The 25,532-nt window shown below is 37.4% G+C and overlaps 1 protein-coding gene across 3 annotated transcripts in view; it reads left to right on the forward strand.

The window, feature by feature from the left end:
- The window catches only part of SYT14 (synaptotagmin 14), an 85,385-nt gene extending 60,578 nt beyond the window's left edge, over positions 1–24,807 (forward strand). For all 3 annotated transcript variants that reach the window (XM_065632567.1, XM_065632569.1, XM_065632570.1), the window contains 3 exons: positions 1,574–2,023; positions 17,922–18,111; positions 22,299–24,807. In XM_065632567.1, coding sequence (XP_065488639.1) covers positions 1,574–2,023; positions 17,922–18,111; positions 22,299–22,612 — 954 coding nt within the window. In that variant the 3' untranslated portion in view covers positions 22,613–24,807. The remainder of the gene's footprint in view (positions 1–1,573; positions 2,024–17,921; positions 18,112–22,298) is intronic.
- The last annotated feature ends 725 nt before the right edge of the window (positions 24,808–25,532 follow it).

Below are 25,532 nucleotides of genomic sequence, written 5' to 3' on the forward strand. Positions count from 1 at the left end.
ATGAAAAACATTTTTTATGAGAAAAAATTATCACACATTTTTAAATTGTTGATGGTAGTAGAGAGATTTGGTCCACTTAACTTTCCTTTTTTCTGCCATGAACTGTAATGATATCTATTTATTTTTACTGTGAAGGTTTCTGACACATATTTCCTTGAAATGTCTTTAATAACCAGTTACTGCACTGACATCTGTGGGTGACTCTACATTAGTGATGTCATGTGCAAAAGAGGCTCTTTTTGGTACAGGTTTGTCTTTTGTCTGTACCTGAAGTTTTGAAGTGCATATTAGGGCTCAGTCCTGATGTGCCAGCAGCTGTTTCTGTCTTAGTAGACCTTTTGGTAAGTCGATGTTGCACACCTGGGGTGTTGGTGCAACATCTGGAAGGCCCAGCTGCAAGGTCCTCCAGTAGCTAGCTGTCTACGTGTACCTGATGGTCAGCTAGGACCACGATCTGTATGAACTTCATAGCTGGTAAAGACACAGTGTGTACGTATGCTCGAACCCTAACGAATTGCAGCAAATCTAATCCTAGTTCTTCCTGATTTGTGTCACGCCAGTCATTAATGTGAGCATACTCAATAAGAACTGAGAATACTGCCGACTTTTTTTATAGCCACTCAACAACTTGAATAGTAAAGCTTTCAGAGGAATGAATTCCCATAGCTATGTAGCAACCAGTTTAAAATAAGAATATAATTTTTTTTTTAATCCAAAAGGCTTTATTGTGGCATCTATTCATTTACGTGAATAAGTGTATCTTTGATAATATGAAAATACACAGGCACACAGGCAATATATTTGTTTTACATACTTGGAATAACTTATTATATGAACAGTAGGTTGACCAGTACTTGTAAATATTTTGTGGTTTACTATCACTATCAAACTCGCTGTTGTAACAATATAGGGGATCAATATTTTGTTCAAAATTTGAAGTGACAATAAGCAATCTTAAGTTTAAAATACAGTATGAAGACTAATGCCATTTACAGAAAGATCAAAAGGTGTGTTTTAAAGAGATGCATCTCACACAGTTCCAGTAAAATTACATTAATAAAACCATGATAATTTTTGGCACTTCATAGAACCCTTGTGGGCTGCAACAAGACCTGCATGTGCAAGTAGGGATTTTGATTCCTGTATTCCTTGCTGGCATCTTACTGTGCTCTCAATCACTAGCCAGCTCTTAAAGCACATTAATGTGTTAACTTAAAAATGATGTATACTCACACTGAAGTAAGGTAGTTCTATCTCATAACAAATGGATATGCATTTTAACATATGGGGCACAGAAGAAGAGGTCATAAAAACGGCCTAATTTAGTCCGAGCTCTGTCTGATTGGCTTCTGGCTTTTGGTGGTATTGACCAGGTGAAGTCTTTTGATTTCTTCTTGACTGCTTGTCAGCCATCTCCTCAGGCTTTTGGTGTTTAATTACCTTGTTTATGAAATGAACGAAAAGATCATAGTCTCTTCATATTTCTTAGAGAAAGCCATATATTTCCACGCTAGATTTAATAATGGAATGCAATAAATAACTAAATAAATAAGCTTTTTTTCTTCTTCTTCAGGATATGTCAGCTCGAGGATCATCTTCACAGCTTCCTAAACCTTTTGATCCTGAGCCAGTAGCTAAATATGGCACACTGGATGTGACTTTTGACTATGACTCACAGGAACAGAAGCTTTTGGTGACAGTGACAGCTGTCACAGACATTCCCACATACAGCAGGACAGGTGGAAGCTCGTGGCAAGTGCACCTAGTTCTTCTCCCTATAAAGAAGCAGAGAGCAAAAACCAGCATCCAGCGGGGACCGTGCCCTGTCTTCACAGAGACATTCAAATTTAATCACGTCGAGTCTGAGATGATTGGGAATTATGCAGTTCGCTTTAGACTGTACAGCGTACGTCGCATGAAAAAGGAGAGGATTGTGGGAGAAAAGATTTTTTACTTAACAAAATTGAATCTTCAAGGGAAGATGTCAGTGCCAGTGATACTGGAACCGTCTTACAGTCTGTCTGTGAGTATTAAATGAGGCAGAATAAGAATGCCGTGATACACAGTGTCCTGAATTTTGTAAGAATAGTTGTATATTTATAGTCATCACATCCACTAGATTTTTTTTCAACAGTCATCGCACCATACTAGCACAACGATAATTTCTTTAGAGCTGCTGTAAGTACACTCACTTTCCACCTGCAAAATCTGCCCATATTTTTTTTCTGTTAATTACTTAGAAATTTCCAGGCTGTAAATAGGGATATAGTGTTGAATATTATGTACACATGCAAATACATATATATGTATTTAATAGCGTAGTCTTTACTCTGTTACCCACACCATTTAAATTTAAAAAAAAAAAAAAAAAGGAGGGGAAAACAAAACTATACTGGTGAGTGCCCTCCATGTGTTGCAATTAAATCTTGGTTGGAATAGGTATTTTCCTTTCAAGGAAGAAAGACAGGAAATAGGAATTTTGAGAGCACAAAGCTATTTTTAATAGCTTCAGATTAGAACCTTGTAAATAATTGGTGTCTTGTTCAGTCTGAAGTGAAAGACAGTGTGAAAAGTAGTTCAAACTGAACAGAATTTTTGTTTGCTAGAAAAACCAAAACCAATCCAAAACAAACAAACCAAACAACCACAAAAAAGCCACACAACACTTCCTATCTGATGAATACTATTTTTTGTCCTCCAAAATAATATAACTTTACTATTTTTGATAAAGCAAAGCAACAGTAATTAAGAGTAAACTTAAGTATTACTATCAAAAACCACAGGAGATCACTATATGGGCAGTGACCAGCATCTATTTTTTCTTTTTTGTATTTGTAAGTATTCTTTTAGTTAGCTTTGTAAGTATTTTTAGTTAGTTAGTATTGTAAGTATGCTTTTGTCTAGAAGGAGAATGGGATGTTGTAGTCAGGGCTTCCTAGACTAGGAGTGCTTGAATGTTTATTGCATAAGAGCTGCATATGTGCTAAGAAATGGATTTTTGAGGGAAAGAGAAAGCGATTTAGCAAGGGCATTTGTATTTGGACATTGAGGGGTTTTGTGTGTGTTTTTTAAACTATCAATAAAAGAAAAAGAGGAGGAGAAGGGAAACAAAGGAAAATATTTTTTTCAGGTGAATCTGTGCAGTTAATTTTTTTCTGCATTTTCCAAAAAACTTTGGATCGATTGAAATGGCATTTCTATTGAACACGAGTATCATGAAAGACAGTCAAAATAAAATGCTGTTGTATTGAATGAGTAAAAATATATTCATTAGAATTAGTAAAAGCTGAGACTGAAATTTAGATCTGATGGAGGATCAATGATCAACTGACAATAGAATGGCTTTTCTATGATTTCTTAAGAAGTACAAATCAGTCCATTCCAAGGATGAAGTGGTTCACCTACCTAGTATGAACTTTCCTAATATGGAGTTTGCTAGTTTCACAGCTAGGAAAAAAATGCACCATGAAACAAAACATTGAATATTCTAAGTGTACTTGCTAAATTTGTGTGTATTTTTGATAGATTCTTGCATAAAATTTACCAAAGTCAGTGAAACAGGCCCATGAATGCGCCAGGCTTTTGATTGGTCGGTATATCCCATGGTATATCCCATATATGCGTTGGTTATTCTTTTGTATTATTTTCTTGAGCTTTTGTGGCAGGGAGAGTAAAATTCCAGAAGACACCAAAGATAAGAAGTTTGTTATGTATATTTTATGATGGTAAGGGATGCCCTGTCTGCGTTTTTCTCTCCTTGTTTTTTGAGGGAAGGAACAAGAATAAGGAATATTGGTGGGCAGTGAAAGGATCTTCCAGAGTTTGTTGTTGTAATGGGGTTTAGGCAGTTTTATTATATCTCAGCCCTACCTGTTGCTGGAAAGGAACCTTCGTAGTTTCTAACTTAAATGAGGAATGGTTTTCTGGAACTATGAAAATCAGTTTTTAAACGGTTGGAAAGTCATTCACCTCTGAGTTTATAGGTATTTTTCTATTATTGTTTATAGCCTATATCACATTTTTTCCACAAGCAGATTTATTACAGGATGAAATGTGTTGAAATTTGTTGCGTTTTTAGGATTTCTGACTGAAAGTGTGGGCCATCCCGGGTCACTTAAATTCAAGCCCTTGTTATTGCAAACAGCCAGGTCATCCTGATGGCAAAACTGTGAATTTTCATCTGAAAACATCAGGTCGTTTCAGTTCCAACCTGAATTTCTTCATGACCAATTTATTACCATTTGTTCTTATGCCAGCAGGGTGCTTGAGCTTAATTAATTCTTACTCTTCTCAGGTGTTTGCCTCTGGGTCTATTTATACACATTGGTTGTACTCATTCTCAACTGTCCTTTTCCTACAATAAACTAACAACAATATTTATGTCCAACTAATGATAAATGCCAGGCAGGAGTTATTTAATAGGAGAAGGTAAGTGGTATTTAAATTTGGAGAGATCCAGCTGTTCAGAGATATTTGTAATTACAAAATCTATTATGAGGTAACTTCTGAATTAGAATTGTCTTGTTCAGTTGCAGAGTGCTTTGTTGCTGAGAGGTGTCTCTTTTTGACAGCTTTTTTGCAAAGATATTTCTTGGACACATTACAGTTGTCCTATTTTTTTCCACTGCTTCTCATTATATGGATTTTATATATTAAATATACCCTCTGTCACTGAAACTTCGTAATCCGTTGAAACATCTCTGCTAATCTCATCTGCAGAAACGTATTTTATTTGCTTCTGTCTGTGCCTGATATTTTATTAATTTATCAGCTAATCATCTGCCTTCTGATTGTATAAGAACAGCATGTATCCTGTGAAGTTTAGTATTTGTTCAGTTATACCTTAAAGCTATTCACAAGGGAATCTGGTTAAAGGTAGACCAGCAAGTTCAGTGCCTTTCAAACATAGTCCTCACATGAGTGGGGCCTGCAACTCTCTGGTTATTGTTAAAATGTGGACAAGTGCATGTCCTGGTGAGTACACGAGACTATTAATACTCTGTTCCTTAAATAGGTTTCAAAGCTACACATTGCTTCAAATTTACAAATATATTCACAAACTGTCTCACTCAAGATTTCACCAAGTTCCTCACCTCCCTGTGTTGTGTATAATGTCTTCCATGAGCAGGTATTATCACCTGTCCTATTGCCGATGGTCTTTTAACAGTCCTGCGTTGGTGCAGATCTCCCACGAAACAGGGAATTTCTCCTCAGCCCTCTTGTTTCTCACACGCTTCCTTCCGAGTTCAGCGTGCGCTTGAGTGAGGAGGAAGCAACAGGACCAATATGGGCTGGCCAAAGTGCCATTGTCACTGGTGTCTGAGACTGTGTCCCTTTCAGATTTGATGGGAATTGGCCGTTGCATCAAAAGTCAATAGCAGGGGTATACGCCGTGGTTTTGTCTGAGTATAGTTTGCTTAGGAAGACTTTTGTTGATGCTTTAGAGAAATTTTCCTTTTGGAACAATTGTAGACAAATTTTTGTTCACCCACTTTGGAGTTTAGAATCTATTGTGATGTAGTTTATTTTTCTTCAGGAAATCCCCATGGACCTGGTTTTAGTTGCTCTTCGTTCTTCTCACCCAAAGAAATTTTCCTGACAGTGAACAACAGCCTCCAGTATGATGTGATTATAAAAACATACAAGCAGTTTGTTGAGTGAAATCTGTTTGGAAAAGATCAAAAAAATAAGCGTCATCCTCTTCACCATCCCATAGGTTGCTTTTGGCATAGAATAACACAGTTGTGGTTTTATTTTTTTAATTTATTTTGGAAGTGCAATTTGGACGACCGAAACATACCTCTTCTTGCTAAGCAGCTCTAGTAGTCGTTCATTATGTATTGTCAGTAACAAGATGTTTACCGTGGAGAGTTACATTTATTTGTCTTTCTTTCTATAATATTCTCCATTTCTAACCTACTAAACTTCCAGATATGATCCCCGTAACAAGGAATGGAGGGTGTAGGCAATCGTACGTGCAAAACCAATTATATTGTTTATCTTTACTATTAATATTAATATCCAGAGTATCCGAGAGTTACTTTATTTACAGTTTTTTTGAGTGAAGGCATTCATGCATGCAATGAATAAAAATGCTCGCTCCTGCACACACACGCGCACCTCTCTCCACTTCGAGGACAGTGGTTAATCATCTAGTATGTGTTAGTTTATGCATTGTACTTAAGGCATTCTTTGTAATGGATGTTTACCAGTTTATAAACTTCTCAGAAAAGAAGCTTTCAGACTGGCGTTTCTTTCTTGGAAATTCTTGTCCATTATAGAGTCAAGCTGTCAGGTTTTGTGCAAGTTCTTATACCTTACACATATTGGTGACTTTACTATGGCGTTCGTGTGGCACGGTCTGTTCAGTATTGTATTTGGAAGGCTAAATACTAACATTCATATGTATAAACATAAATAGCAGCTACTAGTACGATACTTCAAAACAGCTGACCAAAAGATGACTAAGACTTGTCTAGATGGAAAAAAAAAAGACTAAAAATATTTTGCTCATAGTGTTTTAATATGACTGGAATTACACCTAAAAGGATCAGCTCCTGTGTGATGGTACATAAATGCTTTCAGTTAGCTTGTAAAAATTATGTCCATCAAAGTAAGGGGCAGTTATCTTTAAACATTGAGCACATTCTTATCGTGGGAATAGCTTGCTGAATTCAGTTGAGTTAGTGCTGTAAAACATGGAAGATCGGAATTAGTCCTTTGACACAATAAGAAAGATGACTCTTGCAGTTTCTTTGAAGAAAATTATTAGGTGATTGGAAAATGGTGATCATGTTACTGAGGCTGCAGGAGAACTTGGCAGTATTATTCAATATATTCATCAACGACTTGGATGAGGGAATTGAGTGTACTATCAGCAAGTTTGCCGATGACACCAAACTGGGAGGAGTGGCTGACACGCCAGAAGGCTGTGCTGCCATCCAGCGAGATCTGGACAGGCTGGAGAGTTGGGCAGGGATAAATTGAATGAAATATAATAAGGGAAAATGTAGAGTCTTGCATCTGGGCAGGAACAACCCCAGGTTCCAGTATAGGTTGGGGAATGACCTATTAGAGAGCAGTGTAGGGGAAAGGGACCTGGGGGTCCTGGTGGACAGCAGGATGACCATGAGCCAGCACTGTGCCCTTGTGGCCAGGAAGGCCAATGGCATCCTGGGGTGGATTAGAAGGGGGGTGGTTAGTAGGTCGAGAGAGGTTCTCCTTCCCCTCTACTCTGCCCTGGTGAGACCTCATCTGGAATATTGTGTCCAGTTCTGGGCCCCTCAGTTCCAGAAGGACAGGGAACTGCTGGAGAGAGTCCAGTGCAGGGCCACAAAGATGATGAAGGGAGTGGAGCATCTCCCTTATGAGGAAAGGCTGAGGGAGCTGGGGCTCTTTAGCTTGGAGGAGACTGAGGGGTGACCTCATTAATGTTTATAAATATATAAAGGGTGTGTGTCATGAGGATGGAGCCAGGCTCTTTTCAGTGACAACCAACAGTAAGACAAGGGGCAATGGGTTCAAGCTGGAACACAAGAGGTTCCACTTAAATCTGAGAAGAAACTTCTTCTCAGTGAGGGTGACGGAACACTGGAACAGGGTGCCCAGGGAGGCTGTGGAGTCTCCTTCTCTGGAGACATTCAAAACCCGCCTGGACGCCTTCCTGTGTAACCTCATCTGGGTGTTCCTGCTCTGGCAGGGGGATTGGACTAGACGATCTTTCGAGGTCCCTTCCAATCCCTAACATTCTGTGATTCTGTGATACTTGGCAGACGAAGTGGGCTCCCCGTGTCTGGCTGGTTGTGCAGGATTTCAGGGCGGTATCGGCAGGCAGCAGGTGTTGTCTTCTCAGTGCCACGGCTACCTCAACGTCCATGCCTTCGTGTGGTGTTCCCCGAGCGCTGCTCCTGGCAGCTGGGAAGATAAGAGCTAACCCATGGTGCTCTCTGCTCAGGTCTTCATCAGGATATTGGGAGGGGAACCCAAAGACAACTGCAGCTATCGTGCTCTGAAGCCAGTGGTGTGCCTGCACTCTTCTCACAGCCTCAAGTTTCAAGAACTCAAGTAGCATCAGACCAGATGACAAGGACCACCCACTAAATAAGTTCAGTTGTCACAGTTAAAAATGAATTGGCTTTCCAAATTAATGCTATTTGCTCCTGCTTTATGTAAATACATCTAATAATTCATGGCAAATTCTGGCATGTAATTAGTCTATTCATTCAAGAAGCACTGGACCAGGTGTTGAGACTATGAGACTGTTTCAGTCCCATATAGAATAACCTTGATGCTTGGTAGAACACTCCTAGGTAGTTTTCAATAATGTTTTTTCTACAATGACAACTTGTCTCAGGTGACTGCAGCCATTCTGTCATCTCTGGAGTGAAATGGTTGACAGTTTTCAACGTATGCTGCTTGCTTTTGATAATAGATTACTGTCATGGAGGGTAATACAGTTATTTCTGTCAGAGACTGAACAAGCCTCTCAAGCAAGCTATCCAAAAATGCTAGAGTGTTTCCTCAACTTGTACAGAAATTCATATCCAGTTATTTCAATGAATCCGGAGTAAGAGGCAGTAGTCCTTGCGAGTTGCTTTAAACTCCATAACTAAATTCAGTACTTCAGCTCTTTTCGTGGGTTATTCGCTAGCTCTGCTGTGATCAAGAGAAGGATCTTTGTCCTCAGAATACTCTGCCTTACACCATCGTAGTTGTGGGCCACATTGCTGCTATTTGTCTGTAGAAAAGCAAGTCCAAGATCATCTCAGGAAGCTTTCCACAAAGCGACAATTCAGGGTTTGTCATTCTGGCATGTCTAGGTTTGTGATTCCTGTTCTGTCAGTAATTTAAAGAGTATAAAGCTTTTCCAAATGAAAAACTCTAATTCTCTGGAAGCAAACTTCTGCCTTCTTATGAGGTGCTGAGAGCCCTTAGTTGAATCTTGTACATCCATCACATTTCTCAATTAATTTTCTTTTCTAGCTTTTATTGCTGGACTTTTTTGTAAGATACCAGAAGAATAATTTGATTCCAGTTATTGCTGATGGTTATAATGGAGCTAATAAAAATGCTGTCAGCATGGTACTTATATACCATTTCTGGGATATGCTGACCAGTTGGGACACTCAAAGCGTTCTGGATGTAGATGCCACTGCCATGGCAGAGTTCACAAAGTCCACCTGGCCTTCAAGTTTTGAGAGGTTTATAAAAAAAAAAAAAAAAAAGCCAGCATAACACCAGGACTTTCTTCAACATGTTAGCAAAACCAGAACTTGAATTTAACGTTCACTTTCAACTACCTTGCTGATATCCAAATGGGAGGCAAGCTCCTACCCTGAATGTAGGATACTGGGAGAATTACTTGAAGTCAGCAATGTAAAGAATTTAATCTATTTGTCAAAATCATCAGTTGGTCATGTAGCCAGAATAAAGATTGTTTGTTGTCTCTCTATCTTAATATCTGTGCACTGAGTAAAACAGAAAGTAAGAGCTGGTATCTTTTGCCTTTAATCAATGAGTTGCTTGGAAAAAAAGTTATTTACGCAGTGTGTTCCCCACAATCTTTGATATTTGGGTCAGCAGATAATGGAAGCTATGTTTCAGACATGGTATTACTATTTTGAGTGTATGACGATGCTTTTCAGTCTCTAAAATGCCCCAGTCAAATGACAGGCTGTGAATGACTGTTCTAGATTAAATCAGAGTAATCCTTTGAGCAATACTCTTATTCCCTCAGAAAGTCAGTCCATCAGTGACAAACATATTGTCTAGGATTGTATGTCTAGTTTTGATCATCATTTTAAAAAAATGGAAAAAGCTCATCAATATATAAAGCTAGAAAGATGATAATTTCATCAGGTGTCTGTGAGATTCTCAGACTATCATTGTCTGTGGCATAAGTATGATCTCCCAACCTGGATTGCAATTTGAAAGAGCAGTGATACTTAAAATTCTTGTAACTTGAATTCTTTTGTGTTTGCATGTATGCATACACACAAACATCATCTCGCTTTTGTTACTGTCTTTCAAGGAAGCAAGAAAAACACAAGCAGTTCCGTTTGCAGATTTGAGCACCCTTCACCAAAAGCACGTGCGCTGTTTTCCTCCAGTTTATTTCCAATGGGGGAAACCCAAATCCGGAGGTGTTGCACAGATGAAGTTACCTCGTCTGCAAATGTATAACTTACACGTTTGTGGAACTTTGGATTTTCGTTTTTTGGTTTACTTACTGGGTGATTCTTCTATTCCTGGTCTTTGCAGTATAATGTAGGTGTTCTCCATTTCAGACTTGAAGATCTCCAGGTAATCACTTCTTTTCTAAATTCAAGCCGCCTGTATTTGGTATCAGAGAAACATTTCTGTTCTTGGTTTGCCTTTTGCAAGGGATCCTTTCAGCCTTAGTGAGTTAGCCTCTGGTCAGGCTTGGCCCTCACGTCTGACTTTGAGCTGCCTCTTTCACGGTTCCTGTCTTTCTCTTGGGCTTACTCAGCTCTCTGCTGGCCCCAGGAGAATCCAGCTTATCTCCACCCCTTGCCCTTCGCTGTGGTGTGTATGATAGCTCTAAGAACTGAGGCATCCCTTCTACCCTAAAATACCCGATGATCCTTACATCACGAGATTAAGCATGACCTGAACAAATCAAAAGGGGTACCACTAGCAGATTAAATTAGAGCTGGGTGAACTGTTAATTGCAAGTAGTTTAACTGACAAATGCTCTGTAAGCGTGCCTTTAACGTTATGGATTTTTTCATTGTGAAAAATAATTGTTTGAATGTTTATGCAATCAAATACTAGTCCAGAGATTGACTACTCGTAAATTACGCTTACTTTTTGATCACTGAATCCTTTTTCTCTTTTCCCAGTTTGAAAGAGTGTAACCAAGAGAGAAAAGAGAAAAATGAAATTATTTGCCATTGATCTCCACAGCGAGCACAGAGAGTGACTCCATCTGGACAGGGTATTGTCATTTAAAGAAGTCTGTGGTCTTGGAATCTCTTCCACAGCGACATCTCCGTGTTCTCGTGTTCTCGACAGGGAGTGGAGCGAGGGGCAGGTGTGGGTGAGCCGGGTAGGAGCCGTTAGCGTAGCTCCATCAGGGCTGCCGCTGAAACCTCTGCCTTTCGTGTCAGATGTTCTTAACTAAATCACCTGCGCAAGCATCTAACAGCTTTTAGTGCTCCAATGTTTCTTTGTGCTACATGTCTTATCTCAGAAAACAGAATTCAATAATAAAAGGCCTCTCGCCTCTTTTCCTCCCCTTGCCCCTGGCTGTGTAAAAAGCGCGCAGACTTTTGCAATGTAAAAACAGGGCGCTTTTGTAAATGCTGCGAATTCCATTGTACGTTCATGTCCAATTGCCTCCACTGCCGCTCGGGTTTACTGTGCAAATTTCAGTCCCATTAAGTCTAGGGAACAACTAGGTGACCTTTTGTAGTGTGGCAAGGAAGCCAAAGGTGTAATTTAAATGCAGACAAATAGAAGTTATAAAAATCTTAAACCGCATCCCATTCTGTAGAGAATTAATGTTTCATTCTGCAGAGCTGATAATTTTAAAATTTTTTAGACATGAAGTACTAATAGTAAATTCTCATGAAATATGAAAAGCAACACAGAAATCTCGCTGTGAACTTGTTCAAAATCTTTCAGAAAAGTGGATTTTTTTTGGCCGTTATTAACAATGTGTGCATTTTGTAATTTTCATTTTATGGTTAAATTATGATATCCTAAAGTTTGAAAACAAGCCTTATTTTAATAATATGGTATTTTTCTTATTAGAAAACCCACAAAGGTTTTAATTTTTATTGAAATTAACTCATTTTAAGTTACATTAAAATTGCAATTTGTGTAGCATCACCATGTACCTAAGGAGGTTTTATAGCTCTGTACATTATAGTATCTATGGTAAATGAAAGTTTTGCATAGAATATTTAAGGTTTTAGTCCCTTGACTGTGTTGAATGAAGGAATTATTATTTTAAATTTGAACTCCATTTTCCAGTGTTTCATCTAAGAAAATATGTGTTTTGTAAAATTCTGCATGCAGAAGTTTTTTTCTCTTGAAAGTAAAAAACAAGGCAGAAGCAGGAGCTTTTGATGAGAAATGTGAATTTTATCCCTTCAGATAATCTGATTTTCAACTACATTAATAGAAGTTTAATAATTAAAAAAATTTCATGTTTGATGGGAATGCCATCAATGTTGAATGAATTTATTTGCTAAAGATTTTTCAATTGGAACTTGTGAATAGGAAACCCTGGTAATTTTTAAAGCATGCCATTCTATCCAAAATAAATAGGTTTTGTTCCCTAAAATTAAATTGCATAATAGAAATATTATTAGAATATTTACTTCCGTGTTTGTGATTTCAGTTGACGTAGATATTAATACTTTAAAGTGTTAAGTACATGAATGAACATTACTTTATTGGAACGTTTGCTATTAAGTAAAAAAAACCTGTCATAAATGACAATAAAAACTATATGTTTCTGTGTTTGCGAGTTCAGGTTATTAGTTTAAAGCAAAATCCTGATAACGATGTGTTCTCTTAATTTTACTGTACAGATAGCCAGCTACAATAGGAATGGGCATTTCCTCCCTAACATGTTGTGAAGATAGGTAGCTTTGCACTATTTTGAAAGTACTGGTTTTCCGAAAAAAAACCCCAAACAAACAAACAAAAAAATCACGTCAAAACATTGACACCATTTAAAATCGGATATTTTTTTAAATCACAAGAGCCTCAAAAAGACAATGGCATACAGTGGTTTTGGTTTCTTAAAGACCTTTTTTGGTACTTGCTTCCTCATTTAATTCTTGTTTTGCAACATCTTTGCTGAATTTTATTTTTATTAATCTTAAGAAGAAGAATTTTATCGTTTCAAACATCTGGTATTGTTTTGAGCATCATGTAACACTTGAGTTCTACCTTTAAAAACAAAAAGTTGATACTTCCTGCAGGCATTAGTGTACAGAGAGAGTGTCAATTGTCTAGTTTAAGGAACTGTTTTGTTATGAGTATCGTATTTTTGAGGACTTTGTTTTTTCAAGTATATCGATCCTCACAGTTCTTCCATCAATTAGGGGAAACAGAAGCAGAAATGATGAACGGGTGCAATCATCTCCGCAAAAGCATCCAGGTGTCCAGTATAGCATGTAAGTGGGATTTAGATGCCAGAATTCACAACTAAAAAGCTCCATTCTTCGACATGCCTAATTATTTTACATGCTTCTGTTCTCGGGGCTGAATTCTTCAGGTGGTTTAAGTTCCCTTTCCCAGAAATGGTCCTGATATTTTTTCAAATGTATTTCAGCTTTGAAACTTGTTTTTATAAAGTATCGGGTGCTTAAGCCACCAAGGAGGGATGTGGAGCAGAAGCAGGGAATGGGCTCCAGGCTCAGAGCCGCTGAAGAAAGTAACGTGCAAAAAAGTTCTTTAAGAGATTAGTGTATAACATTAACATTTAAAATTTGAGAGAGACATTTTGACAAGTAACATGCTGTGAATCAGATTTTTGTTGCTGAAGGATTGTCAGCAAGGTTTCATCTTTCCTGTGTATATTTTGAAAAGCCAAGAGAATCAGATGTTCTTGTTTCGTAAGCCTACGGAGGCATGATTTTAACCTGCGCAATGAGGAAAATGAACTTTTAACTGCCCGCAGAGCATGGCCACATTATTCCATGTGATTAACTCCAGTGGGCTTAAGAGCAGAATTTATTAGCAGAACTTCAGGGTATAGAAAAATAACAGTAGGAGATGAATATGTAAGTAACGAATACCCTGTTGCCATGGAATTATGGCGAAGGAAGACAAATAAATACATTTTACATGCATTGTTGTTGTTGCAAATAGAGGTTTCTCTGTGTTGTCGGAGAGCAGAGAAAAAGATTACTGAAAATACTTAGGCGTTCAGCTCTGACATTATGTGTTGTATGTGTTCGCCTCCATTTGCACTGGGGAAAAAGAGTATTCTCTTTTGATTGCCAGCTTTTGTACAATAGGAATATGTGAAATACAAATACCACTTAATTGAAATTGGTTTATTATATGTTTATTGAAAATTGAAGTTTCTTCCCTAGATAATATATGCAAAGAACTCATCAAGGACAGTAGTTTGGAGAATTAGTAACTAAGTTTTTGTAGATTACAACGCATATTACCCTTATAATTCAGTGAAAAGCAGTGATTCTTGTAAGTGTTGATCAAATAAAATGCACCTAACTTTGTGATGAAGTACTGTCCTGTGGTATATATGGGAAAGGTTTAAGTCCTTCGTGCAAAGCTCTGTGATATAAAATTGAAAAGCTGAAAATTTGTACTTTAGTAAGATAGACCTTTGAACCAAATACTTGAAATAGACTTTACCTAATGTGGGGTTTTTTGCTTGTGTTTACTGTTAATAATATATTTTTATTGTGGCTAAATTGACAAAAATAGGTTAGAGATTTAGCATTAAAATCCTGGAGGCATCTTGAAGAGACAGCTACTTGCACTGTTGCCAGATCATCAATACCTTGGCAATTCATCTAAGTTCTTAAAAATCTAGGATTTTACAAGGTTCTTACTGGGCTGTTCTGGTACTTCACTGACCTTGAAAGCCTTTTGCTGTTATGGAACCTTAGTCCTTTTTTTCCTCGCTTATTAAAATACACACGGTCTTTATAGAGGAAGAGAGGACAGAGTTATAAAAATAAACTTACGTAGACAGATTATTTCAAACAAGTAGCAACTTTTGGTCTAAATATTACATTTCTCACAGCGAAGCTACAGTATCAGAGTGGCCTACAGATAGATTTACCGATAGATTGAATGCAGATCTCTATGGAGATGAAAAGCATCTGGTAGCACTGTAATGTTGTCATGAGATGAAAGCTTCGTTATAGCTAAGTTTGTATTCATGTTGTACCAATTACAATTAGCAATTCCAGTGTTAATATTTTACAATTTGACACACGATCATGACGCTTATATTTTGAGCAGGTAAAAATGTAACTTCTTTTCTTGCTTTTTTCTTGATGAGTTTGTTAGCACTCTTCTTGAATTTTGACTATGCAATCAGGAAAAAAACCTCTAAACAGAGACTCAAAAAACTGTTATTTTCAATTCTAGTGCAGCTTATGGATCTAACACGATGAATGGATGTCCACAATGTGAACAATCAACTGGAGAAAATACTTTTGAGAAGACACCCAATAATACTCAGTATCCCCGATTTTAACTTTGTCCTGCAATGAAAATTCTTTCTTCGGTTGTTGATCTGAGCTTTCTTGATCTCAGCTCTTTCCCTGATTTCTGGTTTCTTCTTCTTTTCTTCATAGGATCTTTCTGTTTTCTTTCAAAAGAAAATCGACAAAATACAACCTCACCTTCCTTTTTTCTCATGTTTTCTACTTACTTGCCCGCAAATTCTCCATTTTCTCTTTTATCATAGACACAGAAATTATACTGTGGTTTGTGTTGTTTAAGCCTGGTTTTACCGAGTAGCATCAGTATGTCTTCTAATCCACTTCACACCTCACTACTTCATTTTTCTTCTTAACATCTCACTTTCTTGTATATTAGGATTTTCCAGTTCATTACTGAAAAGCAGAGTATTTTTTAAAATACGTTTGGGTCAGCATGAAACAAAATGGGTTGGAGTCTTTTATGTGAAATGGAAAACAAAATATTGTTTAGATTGTTTCTTTAGTGAATTTGGTTGCTTTATTTTAATGTCTTTAAGCTTTTGTCACCACAACATTTTGTAGGAAGGAGATTCATAAGTTTATTAGACACTAAGGATTAAACTACCTGCTTTTGTTTGTTTCAAACCTGCTACCTGTCTCAAAACAAAAGGCAAAATGTTTTGGGTTAGATATCCACTGTAATGAGTTTAACTCTGTCATAAACCGATTTAGACTGAGTTTACATTATTAAACTGTAGAAATAAGTCACAATTATGAAAAAGTGCTGTCATCGCCTTCTCTCAGTACAGGTGTCTCGGCGCTTTGCTGGTTTGTGAGGGAGTGTTGCCCAGCTGCTCACTTGGTGTTATGTCCTTTTTTTTTGTGGACTTGCAGCATGATCACAACCAAATTTGAGACCTAAGCTTTGAACAGTCTCAGGTTGACTGTGGTTAAATTCCTGGCCCAACAAAATAGTAAGATAAATAAGCACCATGGGGATAATGTTTCAAAAGACCAGAAAACTTAAGTAATAGCTGCGGTTGTGACAGGCTGAGGCTTTCAAGTGTGCAGTGTGTACTGTGACAGCTGAATCAAGTCATCTTTCTTTAAACTTTCCATTTTGTACTCTACTGTGGAAGTCAGGAATCAAAAGTTTCCTGTTTCGTGAGTGCCAAGAACCAGAGGATGAATGTATACTTGTAAATCATTTTCAGCAATTTACAATTTGCAACCCATTTGAAATTTATTCTTCAAATTGAATAAAGAACTTTTGGATAAATAACCAAAGATTTAAAATTCAGAATTTGCAGCTTGGGGAGTAGCAGTCAGAGAATTTCATGGAGGTCCTCCTTTAGTAGTAAGAATACATTTGCTAACAACAGTGAGTGAAGGTTTGTTAATGAGGAACTGGATTGCTACTCGAAACTTCTGCCAGACTTATTGGAAATGTTTTTTTGAGAAGAACTAGTTAAAATGTCAGTATGAAGGATACTATTGTAGGTTCATAATTTCTTCTTGCAGGCGTCATGTCTTCTATAATTTGAGATTCTGTAATTCATTTGGGCTTTATATGCCAGATTAAGATACTTGCTTTTAAAGTTAACTTTTATCTTGATGAGGCTTCGTACTATTCAGGTTTTAGGACTGATCTCGCGCCCATGTCAGCTGTTGCTGGAAATGATAGAGACATTTGGAATCTGGAAGAATCAGCTTCACAAAATCATCATGACTCCTTGAAAGAGTGCTGCCGGATTCCCAAATGAATCAAGCCATATTTGAAAAATCTGTGGATCCAATTTACATTTTTTTCTGAGAGAATCATAAAGGAATATACTGATAATTCCAAAGTCTCTTCATGGCTACAAAGCAAATTGCCCTGCCATTGGGTAGATTCCATGCAGTTCCTTGTGTTCAGTGGTACAACTCTATGTGCCAGTGCATGAAATCAAGAAATGAAAGTAGGAACACCTATGGTATGATTAGCGTTAGTCTAATTTTTTTCTTAAGGCCAGTAATGAGGGGTTAAAATGATAAAAATTAATATTGGAAGCTCACATCAAAGATTCGACAGTGAGAATGCATGAGAGGTCTGAATTTTTTTGAGGTTCGCGGAGTGGAAATTAAGGCATCACTTGCCGAGCCCTTTAGGATGGCATTTTTCCTTTCCCACCCAAGGCAAAGGGTCCGTTGCAGTTCTGGATCCCTGGATCAGTTAAATTCTTTGTAAGCTAATTTATTCTAGGCAGAGTGCATTCTTCTATTTGCATGCGTTCTGTTTTTTTACTACTCATAAATTCTCAGTCTAGAGAATAACCTTTACAAAGGATGAATAAGAATTTCCTGCATTTTATTATCTTCATAGTTCCACTAGTGTTTTCAGTTTCTGGACAGTGAAAGATCCAAGGTTTAATGTTCTCCAGGATGCTGACAAATTATGTTACAGGTCTTACCTTAGCAATTGAAGTAAATAAGGACCATAGAGGCTGCTCTTCATCTTCCACTATTATTTCTCCTGAATCATGAAGCAATGGAAACAAAAAATTAATAATTATTTTAATTCCAAACCCCTTTAGTCTTTGCTACCTCTAACATGTGCAAACCGAGTGTATATTAAGGATGAACATTTCTGATTGGGTGATAGAATGGAACTTCTGTTATTGTCAGTAAGTTGCTTTCCTAATTCTCTATGCATTATTCTGAAATTGGCTTCCCAGTAATGTCATTCTATAAAATACGTAGAACTTTTTATCTGTTTTATAGGGTTGTGACTCTCAAATGAGCATGTCAGAAGTGTCCTGCAGTGGAAGTACCTCCTCTTGTCAGTCGCTGGTACATGGCTCAGCTCCAGAAATCCTCGTTGGCCTCCTTTATAACGCTACAACGGGAAGATTATCAGCAGAAGTGATAAAAGGCAGCCACTTCAAAAACTTGGCAGCGAACAGACCACCCAGTGAGTGAAAATCTTTTTTTCATCCTAATGCTTCTGTACTGGTGGGACTCTCGGCAGCAAGGACTTCAATCCTATCATTTAGTCTTATCCAAGCAAAACGAAATAGAGCAATCATCAACTAATCTGTTTCATGTTTTATATTTCTAGTCAGTTGGGAAATAGCAAAAATCTAAAATTCAAAATATTAATTGTAAGTTGACAAGACTTTTAATTTTTCATGATGACTGACTAATAAATTACCTTTATCATAATGATTAATTGCTAAATTACTAATGCCTCACATCACAGGCCAAGAATAAAAATTTAGTGTTTAAAGAGAAGATACATGCCAGCTAATATTAATATAAACACTCTGAACAGTTATTGCTATTCCTAGAGGAGTTGATACTGCAGTCTTTAATTGCCTGTGTGCCTGTGTATATGTAGTAGTAATATATGTAACTTGGGAATGTCAGTGAAGGCAACGGAGAAACAAATTGAGACCTGTAGCATATTTACTGTGCAGAAGGAATGTTCACCATCAGAAAAGACTTGAACTGTATGTTCAAGTATTTGTTCAAAAATACATTTGTCTGAAATATCTGTGAACTTTATATACTTTAAAATTAGAGCCAGATGGATTGTCACACACCCAAAATGTTTTTACTGTCTCTAATTCTTTGATATAGCTCAAGAAAGTCCAGTAATTAACTTTTAGATTTTTTTAAAATTTTTTTTTTGGATGATGAGTCTGATTTATCTAAGTTGTAGCCAGACATACCTCCTGTTCCTTTTGGTTTTGTCTGGAGGCTCAGGTTTTAGCCCCACTTTCTGTTTCCTAATCCCCAGATTTGTATGGCACTAGCAGATTATCTTGCACTACTAGCCTATGTAGCAGGCTGCCAAAATTTTATGAGTTTACGTTGTCTTCAGAGTTTAGGAAATAAGCCAAACAACTTGAAACTGATGCTCTTCTCTTTCTCTCTTGACCCATGTTTTATTCCGTTCATTAATTACATTTGGCTCAGCCTTGCTTTGCTTTCCTTTCTCTATACTTTTCACACCGATGGAGCCAGACTTGGTTAACATGGCCAGAGAAGGAAGGCAAAAGAAGAATCTCTAATACTTTTACATAATTAGGTAGTTGCCCTAGAGTCACCTGTTGGGAGACAAAGCACAGAAATAGATGGGGAAAGCCAAGAATGCCCAAGGGCACTAAGGTGGGGGAAAGGAATGAACAGGAGAGATGTGAAGAGGAGGGACCATGTGTTCCCATAAAGCAAAACCCAGTAGGTGGCTTATTCTTATCTTTATGGCAACTCCAGAGAAAGCCAAGTTTTTCTTAATATTTAGAACATACAAGTTAGATGGGGTTTCAGTACTTCTTTTGAAGACAGATATGTTCATTCCTTGGTATGTTAATTCCCAAAACGTGCCCTGTGTGCCTGCGCTGTCTAGCTAACAGTGTGTGAGTCAGGGGGGTCAAATATTTGTTTCAGATTGGAAGAAAGCAGCATAGAACATGGCACGTAGCCCTATAATATCATGTTCTGTCTAACCTTTTTGGAGGGAAGATCTTGTGTGTTACCTTTTATCATCCCCTGTGAAGGACAGGGAGAATTTTTGATATGAATAAGAATAGTCCAGTTCTATTTAGGCAAATGCAGGTTTGGAATTCTGTTTTTTCTAGAAAGCTGGAAACTAATGGGTCTAGTAAGACCATGCACAGAATATTGTGGAATCCAAATTTCTCCTGTGGGCTGTTTTGTGCCATGCTCCTCCTCCAGCCCCCAGCAGTGGTAGCACCCTCTTGTAACCTCCCAGACCCAGGTGCGTACCCCTGCCCTTTCCTAACTCCCCGCCAAGTGCGTCGATGGTGCACCCCAACCTCTCTCTGTGCCATCATTTCCACCAAATGAAAACCAGAGCACGTAGAGTTGATGATGAAGTGCTCTGACCACATTTGTTGTTTGGACCATCAGTGGTCCAAAATCCTGAGAACTGCTGCAAAGTACATGCACAGGTCAGTTTTCATTCAGGTCTTGAGAAACTTTGATAGAAAGGAAAGCAATTATTCTTTCCCACATACACTCCTTTCTGTAGTCTAGGTGTTGTGAGCCTATGCAATTTTCGTGAAATGCTTCTGTAGCAAATATGGATTGAGTCCTAGGTTTCTGCTTCTTGGTAATATATACTCCTCTGCTCCATATTTTGGTGTTAGAATGTGTCTGTGTGATAGTTAATATTTTGTCTGAGAAAAAGATGTTTCCTAGTATCCTTCAAAATTTTGTTGAAAGAGGGTACAAGCTTTTGCACATTAAATCCATATACATGTATGCATGCACACATACATTAAATCCATAAATACATGGATTTTAACAGGTGAGATCTTTACATTTTAAGGAGAAACCCATAGCTGAATTTCAGATGTAAGCATCCCTCAGCTATTTTTAGAGATCAAATCAGAGTCACTCTCTTGCCCAAGTCCACCACTAGTCAAGAACTAAAGTATTGCAATCAAATATCCGCATTTATAAAAGCTGAGGGCAAAACCAGTTTAGTATTCAGTTCAGTGATTTTTCATTTTATTGCTTGTAATATATGAAGTATAATTAGTGTGTGCAGTTTTTCTTAATATGCTGGAGTTTGCATGAAAAAGCATAAGGTTTGATAAAAAGGATACCGTGATTTTTACCCAATTGCTTGCATTATTCTTTCTGTGTTGAGTGTGCTTTAGAACCCAGTAGCTTTTAGTGCTAAGATAACCCATTATGTAAGCAGTGTAATTTTTGCTAAAGATTACACAAAAACTGCACAAAATTTTCATTTCATTAAATTTTACCCAACAATCCTTTTGTTCAATCCTTTTTTTCTGATCTATGCTGCCAAGGTTTTGTGTTCTTCCACTCCAGTGAATAATGTTTCCTCTTAAACTTTAACCTTTGATCCTCTCTCACCCAACTATTGACATCTGGTCATTATTTCTTTTACTGCTTTCCACCCCCTGTTGTCAGACGGACTGTTCTGTTGTCTAAAACACTTGATAGGTGGACAGGTTTATATAATCCGAGGTGAGTTCCTGTAGAAACTAATTGGATGTTGTCTTTTTCATGCAAAAGAAAACTTGCCAGCAGTAAAGCTATCCATGGCTGCCTACCATAGTGGTTTATACAAGTATATGTTTATTATTTGTGGCACTCTCTAATGCAAAAGTTGCATTTATCTCTGATTATGGATGTTGGGATTTCAGTGTACCTGCAAAGTGAAAATATTCAATGTGTTTCTTTTTACATAAACTCCGATCATTTAATAATTTTATTAATTAATATGAATATGACAGGAATAAAGAATGAAACACTTGATTGTTTTACACAGTTGTATATTTCTTAAAATCAGTTAACTTCATGAAATGCACATCCTTCTGCAGGAGCATGGCTTGGTGCTTCTAGTGAAATGAAAATGGAGCTTTAAAAGTAAGGGTTTATACCCAAATACTAACACCCAATGTGTGCTAACCACATTTGCTTGCATCAGCTTCTTAAGCGTACTTCCTAGGAGCACTGTGCAAGCTGTGTTTTAAACAACTGTCTTGAAGTATGCAAAAATTTATTTCTCTTTAAAGGTGTATTAAATGCATTCTTTCATGAATCTAGGAATGAAGAGGTTTTCTGTATTGTGTAAACTTCCATCTTTGAATGCACTTTGCTACGTTTTGGTCTTTAAAATAAATGAAAAGCCCAAAGTGAGAACCACATCCATGCAGAGATTATTCTTAAGCATTTCATTCTGACTGTTTTGATATCATCACTGCATATCTATATATTTTTTTTCTCTTCATTAGTTGCCTTCATTCCACGTTATTTATTCTTATTCTCTGAAAATTCAGTGGTATGCTTTACAGTGTTGTGGCTAGTTGGAGCTTGCTAAGTGTTAATGCAATTGGAGTTTGTTTAGAACAAACAAGGGGGCTTGATGGGAAGAGGATTATGAGGTATACCTTTAACTTAACCATTTACATAGTACTCAAGCTAGTTAACTTGTTAGCGTGTTTGTAATATTTTGCTTACTTGTCATCTTTCCATGTGTCTAAACTGAGCTGTGTTCAGTCAGCCTGGTATACACCATATCCTTGTGTCTTGTAAATACCTCATTCTCAAAACCTTTTGTTCTAAGATATCTGACATTCCAAAATATTATTTCTTTTGTAGATACATACGTTAAGTTAACGCTGCTGAACTCGATGGGGCAAGAGATGTCCAAATGCAAAACTTCGATCCGCCGAGGACAGCCAAATCCCGTATACAAAGAAACCTTCGTTTTCCAAGTGGCACTGTTTCAGCTCTCAGACGTGACGCTCATACTGTCTGTCTATAATAAGCGCAGCATGAAACGAAAAGAGATGATAGGGTGGATTTCCTTAGGTCTCAACAGCTCAGGAGAAGATGAACTCAATCACTGGACTGAAATGAAGGAATCTAAAGGACGGCAAGTATGCAGATGGCATACTTTACTAGAGTCGTGACAGGCTGTACAAAGCTCAGGCATGGTTTTAAGGGAGTTTGGACTCTGAAGAAGAGGATCATCCCCGGTCACAATCAACAGATTTGTTGTGGAAGTGAAAAAGGAATACTGAGGTCAACATTCCATCGTAAAGAACGCACAACATGCAAAATGGCGGGATTTAATATATAATCACTTAGTGTCAGGCACTCCTTGGTGTCAGAGAAGCCTTGCTGTACACAGATATGTTAGCAGTCCCTCCCCCATCCACCTGATGCTGTAGTTGTTTGCGTTTGTTTTGTGGTTTTCAGTTCAGAAACACTTTATATAAGGTTCTCCAAATTAATGTAAGCTCCTCCTTGTGTACTTTTTGTATTGCTCTAATACTGTAGCTTCTCACCTGCCTGCATTCAGATTAAAGGTCAATAATTTGCACTTTGAGAAAAAGTTAATGATCTGTAGAGCAAAAGAAAAAAACCCACTAGCGGAGAACACTTAGTAATAGAGCAAATATGAATATACTGTTGTTTTACACTGAGTTTCTTTCCAGGAGCTTCGTACAAGGAAGTTTTCATTTTTTTTGGTATGCAGTTGGTTTGAAAAGTACTAGCATTTGGGCATCAGGTGAACTTTGACTTCAAAATAATGTTTCTTCAATCTGTGACAGGAACGAGCTCCATATATGGCATAAATTGGGTTTTTCCCTCTTGCCTGTAGTTCTGCCTAATCCAAAGAGACCAGATCATTAGTTTGGTCCCTTCCAAATCTCCTTAGACAGGTTGTACTGTAAAACTATGTAACTTTCTGTTGAAAGCACTTCCTGTATTCATGTATTCCAATGTAGGAAGCTCACAGAGCACGACTTTACTAAAATCTATTTTCGTTAAACAAATTGATACTGATTTCTTTAAAACGTCAGCAGTTGGAAGTTAGGTTGAAATGCTGCAAAGGAAGTGCAAATGAATGCAAAATACTATGGCTTTGGTTGAAATAGGTGTCCATTTGAGTCCCTTCTGAGCTGTTTTAGGGATTACCACGTGCTGTTGGTTGAAGTCAAGAGCAGATCAGGAGTTTTTACCTTTCTTCTTGGAGAAGAGAACATCAGTAAGTTATTTTTCTAGTGATTTGCCAGCAATTTGAATGAATGTTTACACCCAAAATAGAAGTTTGCTTTGCTTATGTTCATGTTGGGGAACACAACTTTCTAACGACACAGTCGAGGAGCTGCAGTATCACCAGAGGTTTGCTGTCAGATAAACACTCATGGCTTCCACTGAAATTAGGGAAATATCAGTCCTTCTGAGACTCCTGTTTGTCCCAAATACTTTAATTGGGATCAAACTGAATTACCGACTGCTGAATCTAATTCATATTACTGAAATTGTGGCTTATTGAGTAAATGTATTGCTTAAAAACTTCCCAATTCAAATGTTCTTTCTGCCTGTAATTGTAAGTTTCACTTATTTTTAATTGTTGCTGTGTAGAAAGTAAAGCTTTTTTTCATATAAATGATGGTGATGTCTTACTAATATGAGACCTCACTGACTGTTGTAGCTGTTGGTAGGTAGAAAGTGAAGTTCTGGATTTTATTGAGAGAACTAGTAGTAGCCTGGAGTGTTCTCATTATGACAAAAGTTTTTCTCTTGAATCTCTTTATAATACATTTGAAGAATCCTGGCTTTAGGGTATACAGTCAGTCAAGTACAGCGAGATTGAAGACAGTGAGTATGCTATAATAAATATATTTAACATGGTTCTCAAATTCTTACACTACTTAACAATTTCATTGAGTCATTTTTAAAGGATATTGTGCTTCCACTTCTTGGTTTATTTGGTGCCTTTTGAGGAGTTTATTTGCAGACCTAGGCTTTCAGTTTTTATTGATTTAAAGCATTACAACACTACTTCTTTCCCCCTCCGCCCCCCACCACCCAGTATTGCACTGCTGCTTCATTTACAGAAGATTTATTTACTAACTGCAAATAATGCAGAAACTTTCTTTAAAAAGGAATGGCCTTGCAGTAATATAATACAAGTCATCTCTTTCAGTCCTTTTTGTTGCTCAGTTTGTGAAATGTAATTCTGGCTGTAGAATTTAATAAAAAATCAACATTAATTTTATATGCATAAGGAAGGTGCTCAGATTTTCCTAATCCTTTCAGTTCCATGTAATAGAAACACTGACTTAGAAGCCAATCAAAAGCAATTTTTCAATGGATGTGGAAGTGTTTTTATTCATTCTGTTTGTGGATTTTTGGATGTTCTTTCCTAAACCTGAAAGTTATCTCTTGATAGTTGTCTGTGTGTACAACTTTTGCTTTATAAAATAATGTACATTATTTAACAGCAAGAACTGAGCAAATTAATTGCAGTGGATAATATACTTAACATCACCAGTGAACAAAAGAAGAAGTCAGTTTGGACGGTAGAGCAAATGACCTCTTACAGAACCAAATGAAAATAAACTGTGTCATAACTTGGGTTTCTGTTTGTAGGTTGCATTGCTTCGGTTTTACATCTAACCATTCAGCTTTCTAAAACACCAAAATATTCATTTAGCCACAGCAGAGATCTATACTAGTCTGTGTTGGGCACATTTGGGAAGAGGAATCTCTTTCTAGATCATGTGTCTTTTTCCCAAGGTATCCAGGTGCAGTCTGTGCTTCACAGAAGGAGGTTCGTCTTACTTGGATTTATACTATACAAAGGCTGAGAACTGAATGTATAAAGAATGGAAATGAATGTTGTATTTTGAGGCAGCAGAACATGGATTTTTCCATGCAAAACCAGTCACACCAATAATTGGATTTGCCCTGGGATTTTTATGAATTAGTTATAGTATCAATAGCTGTCATGTTGTTTTCTTCTTCCTAGATCCCATTCTTATGATTTGTTTGCCATTTTGTTTTTCTTACTGCTTTATGCAAACCTGTACTTTTGTA

Source organism: Caloenas nicobarica, chromosome 3 (assembly GCF_036013445.1).
Source record: "Caloenas nicobarica isolate bCalNic1 chromosome 3, bCalNic1.hap1, whole genome shotgun sequence".
Classification (NCBI taxonomy): domain Eukaryota; kingdom Metazoa; phylum Chordata; class Aves; order Columbiformes; family Columbidae; genus Caloenas; species Caloenas nicobarica.